This window comes from Globicephala melas, chromosome 6, assembly GCF_963455315.2.
Source record: "Globicephala melas chromosome 6, mGloMel1.2, whole genome shotgun sequence".
NCBI classification, from domain to species: Eukaryota; Metazoa; Chordata; class Mammalia; order Artiodactyla; family Delphinidae; genus Globicephala; species Globicephala melas.
The window spans coordinates 87,544,030-87,556,260 of record NC_083319.1 but is presented as its reverse complement, the minus strand read 5'-3'; the positions used below and the strand labels follow the sequence as shown (position 1 = coordinate 87,556,260).

The 12,231-nt window shown below is 38.2% G+C and overlaps 1 protein-coding gene across 1 annotated transcript in view; it reads left to right on the top strand.

Annotated features, from left to right (window-relative positions):
- SLC35D2 (solute carrier family 35 member D2) overlaps positions 1-12,231 on the top strand; it is a 53,746-nt gene that overhangs the window by 33,800 nt on the left and 7,715 nt on the right. Inside the window, exons 7-9 of the mRNA XM_030832889.3 lie at positions 3,122-3,224; positions 4,528-4,620; positions 9,929-9,996. Of these exons, the coding sequence (XP_030688749.1) occupies positions 3,122-3,224; positions 4,528-4,620; positions 9,929-9,996 (264 nt within the window). The remainder of the gene's footprint in view (positions 1-3,121; positions 3,225-4,527; positions 4,621-9,928; positions 9,997-12,231) is intronic.

The window sequence follows — 12,231 nt, the reverse complement described above, 5'->3', positions numbered from 1 at the left end:
ATTTTGACCGTGAAGTGCAGATTAGAATATCATCCACCTAATAGCATCACTATGAGAATTAAATGAGATAATAGTAAACCAGGATTTACACTAGTTCATGGTCAAGTTCAACAAAAACATGCTGAAGCATTTACTATATGCCAGGCATCATTCTATGTGCTGAGGAGTCCAGCAGTTAACAAGACCGAGAACAATCCTTGCCTTCATGGAGCTTTCATTCAGGTTGGTGGAAACAGATAATAAGCAAAAGAAATTGATTAAAGATATAGCATGCCAGCTGGTGACAGATATTAGCAATAATAATGGTGTTTATTATTGTTATAAATGTGTTTAGTCCCTTGCCTAGACCAGGGTTTATTATTTGCCTTTTTTATCTGTAACTTCCTCTTCTCCAATTCTAGCTGTGGCTGAGCTCATCCCCCTTAAAGGTGGCCTGTTTGGTTTCAGTGCTGTGTTTCATGCCTGATATGGTACTGGTACAGACATTAAGCAGCTACACTTAGAGCCTGTTTTGATCATGAAGACTTTTGTTCAAACAAAACATATGCGTGAAGTAGCTAAAAAAGGGAGGTGCTCTGTTAAAAGTGCCTTCCTCCCACAGGGCTGAGGTCTCCCCAGGGACACCTCTCTCTTCTAGGTTTCTTGGAGCTCAGTTTGAAAACCACTAACTTAGAACCAGTTGAAGACTTGTACAAAAATTGGTTTATAAAAATGTAAGTCTTTGATGAGGCGTGGCACGTCAGACCCTGTGTGTATGAAAGCACATCTCCAGAAGCAGTTAGTAGGAATTCAGCTCATAGGTGATACTCTAGTGAGCTGAAAGGGTAAGTAGTGTTTCCCAAAACATCTGACTTTTACCCAAGAGCCAGCTTGGAATAGTAATTCTCGGCTTTCCCCTTCCTCAGCACCCACAGAATGGAAAATATCCCTGTGGGTAACAAGCACAGTTCTTAGCTGCAGCCCAGCTGTCACCGCACCCTTCTCTGCTCTCACTCAAATTAACTCATCAAAGGCAGGTAACAGATGAGCCAGTTTAGGCAGCTGTAACAAATAGCCCCTACATCGTGGTTGTTTAACGTACCAGGTATATTCTGCTCACACTCCAGATGCATACTAACATCAGTGAATGCTGTGGGAGTGCTCTGCCCATTGTAGCTACTTAGGGACCCAGGGGGATGGAACCTCTGCCTTAAAGGGGGTTTCCTTGCTCATCCAGAAGGGAAGAAGGCATGTGAGGAATTGTCTGCTGGCTCTCCAAGCTTTCCCCCGGAAGTGACGTGTTACTTCTTCTTACATTGTATTTGCCAAAGCAAGTCACATGGCCAGGAAAAGTTGAAATATAACGTCTGCGAACAGCCCTAAATGACAATCGCACGGGTTGACCATGAATCTGCTCCCATTTATAACACAAGTAAATTCTTATCAAACGTCTGTGCTTTCACTACTGGCCTAAACAAATGATGTTGGGAATTCCTGGCCCCCTCAAGTAGGAGACCTGAAAACTCCAAGAATTCCCCTTAGGCTCCCTGAGGAAGTGAGTAACACTTCCTTTCCATTCCTCTGGATGGAAAGGTACCTCACTTTTTTGCTCATTCATCTCTTTGCCATCTTAGGGAATGGCAGACACTTCTTAACACTGAGCGGAATGTGGGTAGGAAAGATCTGGAAAACCCTTATTTTCAGAGATTCTATTGTGATTGAGCCAGAGAATTATGATTTATGATGATCTAAAATTAATTTATATTCTCACAAATATATTTGTAGGTAAATAATGCCAGTGGAAGCCTCAAGCAAAATCTGGTTTAATTTGCATTCAGATTTTGATGCAATTTTTACCTATTTCCTTCTCTTTGGTTAGAAATAATCTTATTTTGATACTGAAGGGGATAAGGATATGCCACTCCAATATATGCCACTTTGGCATAAACATTATTTTGAGTTGAAGGCAATTGAGAATCAATAGATGTGGGAAGAGTTCTCTGCCCTCCCTTTTCTGCCTAAAAGTAGACCATAAATTTGCCTTTGTGAAGGTGTCCCTTGGTCCTGTACTTGAAATAGGAAAGCAATTCTTATCACCAGAGACAGAGAGTAAGCATCTAGATGAATCTGCATAAACAAACCTTATTAAAATAACCCTTATCTTCCATTAGTTTCCCCTATGTATTTCCTAGTCCCTTTCCCACAATTTATTTGTTCCTTAACACCCAAACCCTCTTTTTTGTTAAAATGGTATCTAAGCCTCAGAGTCTGACCACTTCTTTGAGTTTCATTTCTTTTCTGTGAACTCCTGTGCATGTAAAATATTTAAAACAATTTGTATTTTTTTCCCCCGTTATTCTGTCTGTTGTCAGTTAAATTCACAGGCCCCCAGACACTGACCCAAAGAGGGTAAAGGAAACCTTCTTGACAATATATACTTATGAATTTGGACATGGGTGTGGTACTGTTTGCAAGATCAAGTGCAGGTGAATGCATCACATCTGGGCTTAGCTGTTGTTCACTCTCTCCTCCCTTTGCCATATTCCCCCCAAACATTTTTATACTAGTGTTATTTATTTAAAATGGAAATTGAAGAGAAGATGCTTCAAAGAATGGGAAGAAAGGGGCCTTAGAGGAGTTGCAGAGAAGGAATGGATCCCTGCCTTGCCTTTTTGATGGACAGGCTAGTGGGGGTGCTAGTGGATGACGTGAGTGGGGACCAGATGGAGGTGTCAGTTCCTCATTTGACCTCTTTACCATGTCACTGCTCAGCTGTCCCCAGAGGGCTGTACTCTGGGGAAGGCCCTATTTACTACAATAAGCCACAGGTGGGTTGAACAAATCATTCCTCTTTACCAGTTAGCAAAAGAATGGCTTTGCAGTCAAAGGAAGATGGTTAATGTCCCTCTGGTTTTAAGCGGTTGTGATTAAGTTTAAGCCTCCTGAAGGCCTGGTTTTGTTTTTGTCTGGGGACAGGGCAGAAGAATTAACCATTCATCACCATACAGGGGGAAAATATGCCAGAGAAAAGGTAGTTACTAGCATCACAAATGGATTTGATTAGGAAAGATGAAACAGAGAGTGTCTGAGGCCAAGTTGTGAGTTTCTGAATAATCATACTCCTCTGTGTTCTCCCTCCCAGTTCTGACCTTGCTTTTAACTTGGAAGGCTATATTTTTGTATTCCTGAATGATATCTTCACAGCAGCGAATGGTGTTTATACCAAACAGAAAATGGACCCAAAGGTACCAGATCTTCACTCCTTTAGCTTTTAGGCTTTGTCATCTGGCCACTGAAATTACATGAAAAAATGAACTTGTAAAGATGACATGTAATTTAATTTACATGTTATGATCTACAGATTACTAATTTCTTTTTAATTATCTTGTCTGCATAGGTTCTTGTTACTCCTTGTCTTGCAAAGTTTGGGTGAAAATTAGGTAGGAAGGGAAAAATGGGCACTATTTTAGATGCAAAGTCAGAATACTATATAGAAAGGGGATTATTTTGAAAGGCAAATTAAAATTAGAAGAAGTTTTTTTACCATCATCATCAGTGACCAATGTGAAGTCAGGAGTATTCTGAAAGCAGCTGTAGTTTGAGAGTCTGGAGATGTGGGTTACAGATTCAAGTTTTGCTGCTGACTGGTTATTGTGACCTGGAACCTTCACTTCTCCAAACCTCAGTTTCCTCATCTGTGGAATGAGATGATTGGAATGGATAATTTATAAGGTCCTGTCACGAGGGGCGGGTGGGCGTATGAGCTTCCCTTCCTTGTGGCTGCCCTCAGGTCAGAGCTCCCAGCCCTCACCACGCCCGCCCCCCTCCCCAGGCTGTGCAGGAAGCTCTGGAGGATGGGCCAGGCACATGTTTCTTTGTTCCAAGTTCTTTGTGTTGAGTGAGGGTGTTCCCTCTGATGGACAGGCTTATTCCTATGAGCTGTTTTTTATCTGCGCTGTATTTTTCTGCACTACCATTTGGTTTTTAATGGTGGCAGTTTTACAAAACTGGTTTTGCTGTCTTTTGAGAATCACAGTGTGTCACCCTGTATGGAAAGTGGCGGATGTAGCCTCTAATGAAAATTAAATTTATGCAAGCTTGGAAAACAAGATACCTGGTGTTTTAACCCTGCTGTTCCTTAATGGAAAGAGCAGATGTTTTGAAGGAGTTCTATTTATATTAATATTGTTAATGCTGTTTACTTTGTTCCACATTTCCCATTTTGAATAGCATGCTTTTAAAAAAAGAACAATTAGAATGTCAGAGATGGGTGGAACCTCAGAGTCCATCCATCTCCATCCACTTTATCTGTCATTTTTTGGATAAAGCAAATTTTTTTTTGGAAATCACAGTACACTTGAAATGAAGCATTTTACATCAGAAATTTGCTGAAAATATTCCAATACAGAGCTGGTCAGAATGCATGTTCTAACTCTGCATAAGTACATGGTTGTATAATTAGCTTCAGGGGAAAATAAAATAAATGGCTCCAGGAAGTCTGATGCTTCATATTTCTAAAATTGAGTGGAGTTTTCTTGGTTTTTGCAGGAGTTAGGGAAATATGGAGTGCTTTTCTACAATGCCTGCTTCATGATTATCCCAACTCTTATCATTAGTGTCTCTACCGGAGACCTTCGACAGGTGAGCTGATGACAGTCATTCATTCTTACTTAGCAGTGTTTAAAATTTTAATATTTAACCTGTGGTACTTACTGAAATAAAAAGTGTATAAAGGTAACTAGGATTTCCGAAAGCAAGATGTTTGGTACGCCCAGTAATACCTTTGACACTTTCCTTTTCTCGGCATTTATCTTTAGAACTGTGGGGAGTAGCAGGAAGTAGTCAAAAAAACTCTGGTCTTGAAGCTTTTTGCAAAACAACAACAAAAATCTGAGTTTGAGTCTCCCTTTCCCCTTTGTTGGCATGGGGATCCTGAGAAAGCTAGTTAACTTTGAAGGGGATTTTGATAGTTTTAAAAAATGGATTTACTTATTTATTACCCTTGTTATGGACATTTGGAAAAATACACACAAAATAGAATAATTGAATGAACTCTCATGTACCTATCACACAACTTCAACACTTTTTGGCATTTCACCCTTCTTATTTCATCTATCCTCATCTGCTCTCACTTTCCCCCCGCCCCCGGAATATTTTAAAGTAAATCCCAGACATCATGGCATTTGCCTCTAAATATTCCAGGATCTACATTTGAATTTTGAGAAGGTTTTGTTCTTTTGGTATTTGCCCTGTTCACCTTATCTGCTGTACACCTGTCAGAGACAAATAAAATGAAAAGTTAGTAGAAGGATGGGAGGCCCAGTTGGGAGGTGGGTATCTCTTAGGAAGAGTGAATATTCACCCCATAACATCCGCATGGCTACCTTGAAATGTGCGGGCTCAGAAAGTTACCAGACAAACCACTTTAAGTTCATGTGAGAAACGAGGTATGCTGGGCAAAATCCTGGTCTAGTGTGGCCTCTGGCCTCTCCCACAGACGTCCCCCTCCACACCATGGGCTGGGCATTAACCTTCATTAACCCTGTTGTTGTTGCTGGGCCGGGGGTGGGGTTCACAGTCCCCCACCGTCGCCCCCACCCCAGCGGCAGACGTTGACAGCATTTCTGTATTTAACAGTCAGCATGGTTGTGTGGTGCACACGGGTTGAGCGTCAATCCCATTTGTCACCTTTTAGGGTTTGAATGACTTTAAAAGCTTTCAGATTCCGGGGACTCCTGGGGTGAATGTCAGGGCTTGTTGTTCTTTCTCAGAACTATACTTTCTCCCTTGTACAGTTCCTTTCTCAGAACAAGAGAAAGGTTGACGGCTTAGCAGCAATGTCCCCAGGGGTAAACATCCATTTCCATATGTTTATATTGAAAACTACGAAGAAACCCCAGTTTTGATTAAAGGGGTCTCAGTGTGTGAACCTGGGCCTCACTGTTAGTTCAGAATATTGGAAGTTAAAGCAAGCACCCCGTATACCTCTAGCAATGATGAACAGGGCAGAATATCTAAAAGCACATTATTTATTTTTCAGCTACCATCAATTAAACCAATTTAGTGTCAGCAGTATTACATAAACAAGGTGAAATTATGAGTCCTCAACGTCCTACCGGCTTGTCTCTTTTCATTATCATAAAAATGAGTTTTTCTTTTGAGTCTCTGGAGTTTATCTGTTCTGAGATTCTGGTACTTTATAGCCTTTCAGATATATATTTATTTCTAGAAATAGAAATCTAGAAACTTCTAGGAACTCTTAGAACACCTGATTGAAACTAAAAGCACATTTCCCTATGGGAACAATGTTATAAATGGCGTAGTGACCAGAAACTGAATTTTAGGTACCTTTTGAAAATAGACTACATGTATTATGTTAATAATTTATAACAGCATTTCAATAGGAATATGTATTTCCACATTTAAATCGTTGACTTACAAACTTATAGCATGGTGCTTTCAGAAGTTGCCACCTGCTTGTAATGATTACCATGCAGAATTATTATACTTTCTCAAGTAATAGTAAAAATAGCTAATAATTATTGAGGAATTATTCTATCAGACGTTGTTTGAAGTATTCTACATGAACTGTCTCATTGCATTCCCACAGTAGCTTGAGGAGAAGGTACTATTATTATCCTCATTTTATAGACAAGGAATCTAGGGCACAGTGTTTAAAAAACTTTCCAAAGACAGTAAGTGATAGATCCAGGAGGCTGTCTGGCTCTAGAAACACATCATCTGCTGTAATCTCAATTTAAAAAAAAATTTTTATTTATTTATTTTTGGCTGCATTGGGTCTTTGTTGCTGCGCACAGGCTTTCTCTAGTTGTGGTGAGCGGGGGCTATTCTTCCTTGCAGTGTGCAGGCTTCTCATTGCGGTGGCTTCTCTTGTTGCGGAGCACTGGCTCTTGGCTCATGGGCTTCAGTAGCTGTGGCACACAGGCTTCAGTAGTTGTGGCTCACAGGCTCCAGAGCACAGGCTCAGTAGTTGTGGTGCACGGGCTTAGTTGCTCTGTGGCATGTGGGATCTTCCCGGACCAGGGCTCAAACCTGTGTCCCCTGCATTGTCAGGCAGATTCCCAACCACTGCACCACCAGGGAAGCCCCTCAATTTTTTAATTTGTATCAGTATATGAAAAGTGTTTCTTTCCTTCACATATGATAAAAACTATAACCTATCACTTATAGCTTAGAAAGTATAAGAGGCCTAACATTTACCTTAACTTATTCAATCCTGGTGTTCTAGGAGAATATTATGCTCCTATTCTGCCTTTCGATGCTGGAATATCTCAGTATTTACCCATCTAGCCTCTTCCATTTGATCAGTCTCTTAAGATTTCAAACAGAAGTTACTATAGTTACCTGAGAGCCCCAGCAATGATAACTATTCACTGAAATTTCAGATGGATCAGAGCTAAATATATGGATTTAATTTAAAAGTTTATAAGAAAAATTATAATCAGAAAAATATATTTATTTTCTGTAAGAGACTGTAAGAGAAGGCTTTCTATAAGATGACAAAGATACGAAAACCATAAAGTTAAAAATTTGGCTCTAATTTAAAATTATTATATGATAAGAGATGCCAAAAGAGATAACACTGTAATCAGTAATTTTTAAAACTCTGTAGGAAAAAATAGTAAGATTTTTCACTACTAATGTTGTTTTGCTCTGTGTTCATTGAATCACTATGAATTTCTTCCAGTTGGTCACTTTTAACCATGGCTGAATCCATTTTAGACTGTGAACCAAATACAAAAAAGTAGTGAACTTACATAATTAGGTGTGTTAGTCTGCAATATAAAATTGCATTTTATTTGCCAAGTTTGGTTTGATTGTATTGAAAGTTAATTGAGGAATTCGAGTGAAAGGTTAACTTCTCTTGTTAATGGAAGGAGTACTTTGATGAGTCATTATTCCCGGTTGACTGTAGGGGGTCAGAGATTGTGTTAAGACTCGTGTGTGTGACTCACTGTACTGGGGGTTCACTCTTGGACCTTGGACTTACACAGTCATCGACTTAACACAGTCAGCAGATCTGGTAATAGCACCTCGATTCTATCTGTGATTGACAAAGTCAGTAATGCCAGCTCCTCTTGTTAACAAATTAGGCCCCTGGAAAATAGTGGGTGAACTTTCTTTAGTTATTTGAATCATTGCAATAAGTTCAAGGTACATTTAGTGTGTTGCAGTTGATGAATAGGGGTAAATAATAGGACTTTTTTCTGATTAAAAAACACATTAATGAAAAATGAAAAAGATTCACACTCCAACATATCTTCATAGCAATAGTGAGTCTAAAGGAGGAAGTACTTAATATTGTTACTCATCTTTATTTTCTATGTTTTCAAATAAATGTCATGCCACATGACTTTTTAAAATGCCACCAGCAGAGCCTCATGATTATTAAAGAAACAAAATAAAACTAAAATCTATCAAAATTTAGGCTGGCAATGAATCCAAGTATTTTTATGAAAATTACTACATAGCTCTCAATGGTTTATGTGGTATCAAGAATATATAGTTTTTGTATACTGTTTTCATAAATACTCCCAGTTCTTTGAGTAAATAAGTGTTTTCCTACCTTTGGTTTGAAGTTTGGGGCATATGCTTTTCTCTTATTCACAATCTTATTTAATTTTTCAGACACAGAATGTTTTCCATAAGTTTCTGTTTGGTTTTGATCTTTGACTCTCTTGGTATAAACTGTCCTGGATGTTTTATGACCCTTTGATCAGCTTGGGGCTTGCCAGTAAGACAGATTTATATTTATTATATTTTTTTATTTCACAAGTAAGTGTTAAAAAGAAAGTTTTATTATGAAAACTTTCAAACCTGTTCAGAAGGAAAGAGAATAGTATAACAAATCCCATGTACCCATCAACCATGTTTGGCAGTTATCAACATTTAATGTGTATTTTTTCATAAGAGGTGGTCAGAGTGTTACTAATGAAACAGTGACAGTAAAGTGTAATCAGAGAAGAGAATTCCATTTTAATTGGTTTAAAAATTTGAACTATAAACTTAAGAAAGATTTAAATAGTTTTAAATCTACAAAGTTACTAAAACTTGGCTAACAAAGTATTGCTTAATAGAAAGTGAATAGAATTTATATTTAATCATGTTATTCAGCATGTACTTACATATAGTCTTGAGTCACCGTAAAGTCATTTTTGGATGCAGGCAAGGGACAAATCATGAATAAAATACTCCTTTTTATTGTTACCTGAAAAGGGTTTTTATTTTCTCACTTAAGAGCAGAAGCTGTCTTAAACTTCTCTGTCTACCAGCTCCTCTACCCCAATTACTTGATTGCTTTGTAAATAGCACACAATAGTTTATTTGTTCATGATACTTCCTAAGCATTTGCAAATTCTTTTTTTTTTTTTTTTTTTTTTGGCTGCTCTTAGTTCCCCAACCAGGGATGGAACTGGGCCCTGGCAGTGAAAGCTCTGTGTCCTAACCACTGGACCGCCAGGGAATTCCCATTTTTTTTTCCTCTTGTGCAAATTCTTGAAAACAGTTTATGAACTTTAAGTTTTCTTAGTCTTGCCAGCATTATTAAATTTATAATAAGCTTTCTTTTAATATTATTTATTAAAAACACAACGCTGATCTTATGACTACAAATTAGTAAAGATTTAACGATAGCCATAGCAATAATAGCTGTCATTTTGCTCTTGCCACCTGTAAGTTTCTAAACAATTTCATTAAATCCTCACATTGACCTTCTGAGGAAGTTTTTAAAAAAATAATCCCCATTTGTAAAATGAGCCTGAGGTTCAGGGAGGAAAAATAATTAGCCCAATGCCACACAGCTAGTATTACCCAGGATTTTTGAAACTGTATTTTCTGTTTGCGAAACTGGAATTTGTACTAGAGTGTACACACTGGTAAAACCAGTATTATTAATCTAACCATTAGTTTTCTTTCTTTTTGATAATAGGCTACTGAATTCAACCAATGGAAGAATGTTCTATTTATCATACAGTTTCTTCTTTCCTGTTTTTTGGGGTAAGAAGCCATAGATAAGAAGAAGCTTTGGTCTGTGGTATCTCTTAACAAGTCAAATCAAAATATACATTCCGTCTGCTCTGTCAAAATCCCTTTTTGCTTCTCCAACTTCTACTGAAAAGTAGCACTGCAGCAGAGGAGTGGATTGGGACCCATGCTAAATGTGACCTCCAAAATATGATGTTGCATATTGATTTCTGAAAGTTAGTTTGAAATAAAATCAGCAGCCCTATCAAATTCAAATGTGTTTTTTGTCTTTGTCACAATGTCCCAAGGTTCCCAAGGTTCTCACCTCACATAAATATTTGGAAATAACCATTTTCTGTAGTGTTGTACCTGTTATATTCAGGGTGTTTTCTGAGGAGAGATGCCCAGGCCATTATATTGCCCAATAATTTTAGGCTTTTGTTCTTAAAATTTCCCTTAGGTATAGCTTCCTGTTGAGTGGCCATGCAGTTTGTCTTTTTATATGTTCCCCAAACTTGTAAAGTCCTTTTCATAAATAGATAATACATACAACTAGTAAATAATACAAAAGCTACAAAAGGATGCATAGGGAACATAAGCCACCTTCCCTTCTTCCCTGCCTTGTGACACTGCAGTTTTCCTCTCCAGAAGCAACTGCTGTTTGGAGTATCCTTCCTGGACTGGGCTCCATGTATACACAAGCACCTGTGTCTTATCCCATAAGAAAGGGTCTTTGAATGACTGTCTTGGAATTATTTGTCAAAAGATTTTTCCTGTGAAGAAAGATGAATTCCCCCTTATTTTTTTACATTACTAGTACTGTAATTTTCATTGTGTGTAAATGAACTAAGACAATTCATGAGTCTTTGATCAACACTCTTCAATTCTTAAACTTGATCTTAGTTGCAGTAACGTAATCACATCAGTAAAAGTATTTTTATGTATATCCTCAAGTTCAGTAATTCTCTCTTTAGCTGTGTCTGATTTAATGTTTAACCTGTTTCTTGGAGATTTTTTTTAAATTTATTTTTTATTGAGGTATAGCTGATGTACAGTATTATGTGTTTCAGGTATACCACATAGTGATTCACAGTTTTTAAAGGTTATATTCCATTTAGAGTTATTATAAAATATTGGTTATATGCCCTGTGTTGTACTGTATATCCTTGTACCTTACTTATTTTATACATAGTACTTTGTACCTCTTAATCCCCTACCCCTATCTTGCCCCTCCCTGCTGGAGTTTTTGATTTTAACAATTTTTACTTTATTTGTAAAAGTTCCACAGTTTGTTTTCAAACTTGTCTGTTCATTCTTAACATTCTTTTGTGGGTCATCTTTGAGACTGTACCTTTTATTTCTTTAGATATTACACACATAGCTATTCTGTATTCTGCATCTGATGATTCCAATATCTGCAGTTCTTGAGAATCTGAATATGTCGTTGGTTGACTAAATATGTAGTTTGTGAGTATCATTATGGTTTGCTTTCTTGTGTATTTGGTGACCTGTGAGCATATTATTTAATCTTAATCAGTCCTGTGGACCGAAAATAGGAATTTGAGAAACTTCCCTGCAGGGACAAATTGTTTTCAGTCTAGTTGGTAGCCAGGTGTGCCCCTGACCTGGACCACTCTGGCCTTTTTGAGGGTCTGGCCTCAGTGGGCTAGTGTCCCTTCTCACTTGGGGTTTGGCCCAGGGCTCAGTTTACAGACAGTGCTGTTTTGCAATGGCCTCTGCCCTGAAGCACCCTGATCCTGTACCTATTGTCCGCTGCTCTGATGCCTGCCTGGCTCAAATGCCCTTACTCTGTACCCAGTTTCTCTCTTTTCCAAAGGAGGGATATTAGGCAATCTCTTGTGCCTCTTTCAAAACCAGTAGTCTCTCAAATAATGTGTTCTTTCAGGCATTGGTTGTTTGGCAGTGGGTGAGTACTAAGTGCTGTCAGTACTTAGGCAGCCATTGTTGGATGCCTAAGTGTAGTAAGATATTTGTAGTTTTCCCAGTTGTTGACTGAGAACATGTAACTTTGAAAAAAATCTACTAAGCTGTGTTTGTGAGTTACCCTTGGTGAAATCATCCTTTTCCCCCCATTACAATTAAAAAAAAGTCAACCCATATCACACAAACTCAGACCAGCACGTTTCCTTGCCTAAGCCCATGTTCACCTGTGAACAGCAGAGCCAAGTTCTAGTTTTATCTCATGTCATTATAAACTTGATAATATTTTTGTTTTGTTTTGTCTGTTTTTTTCGCTTGCACTTTACT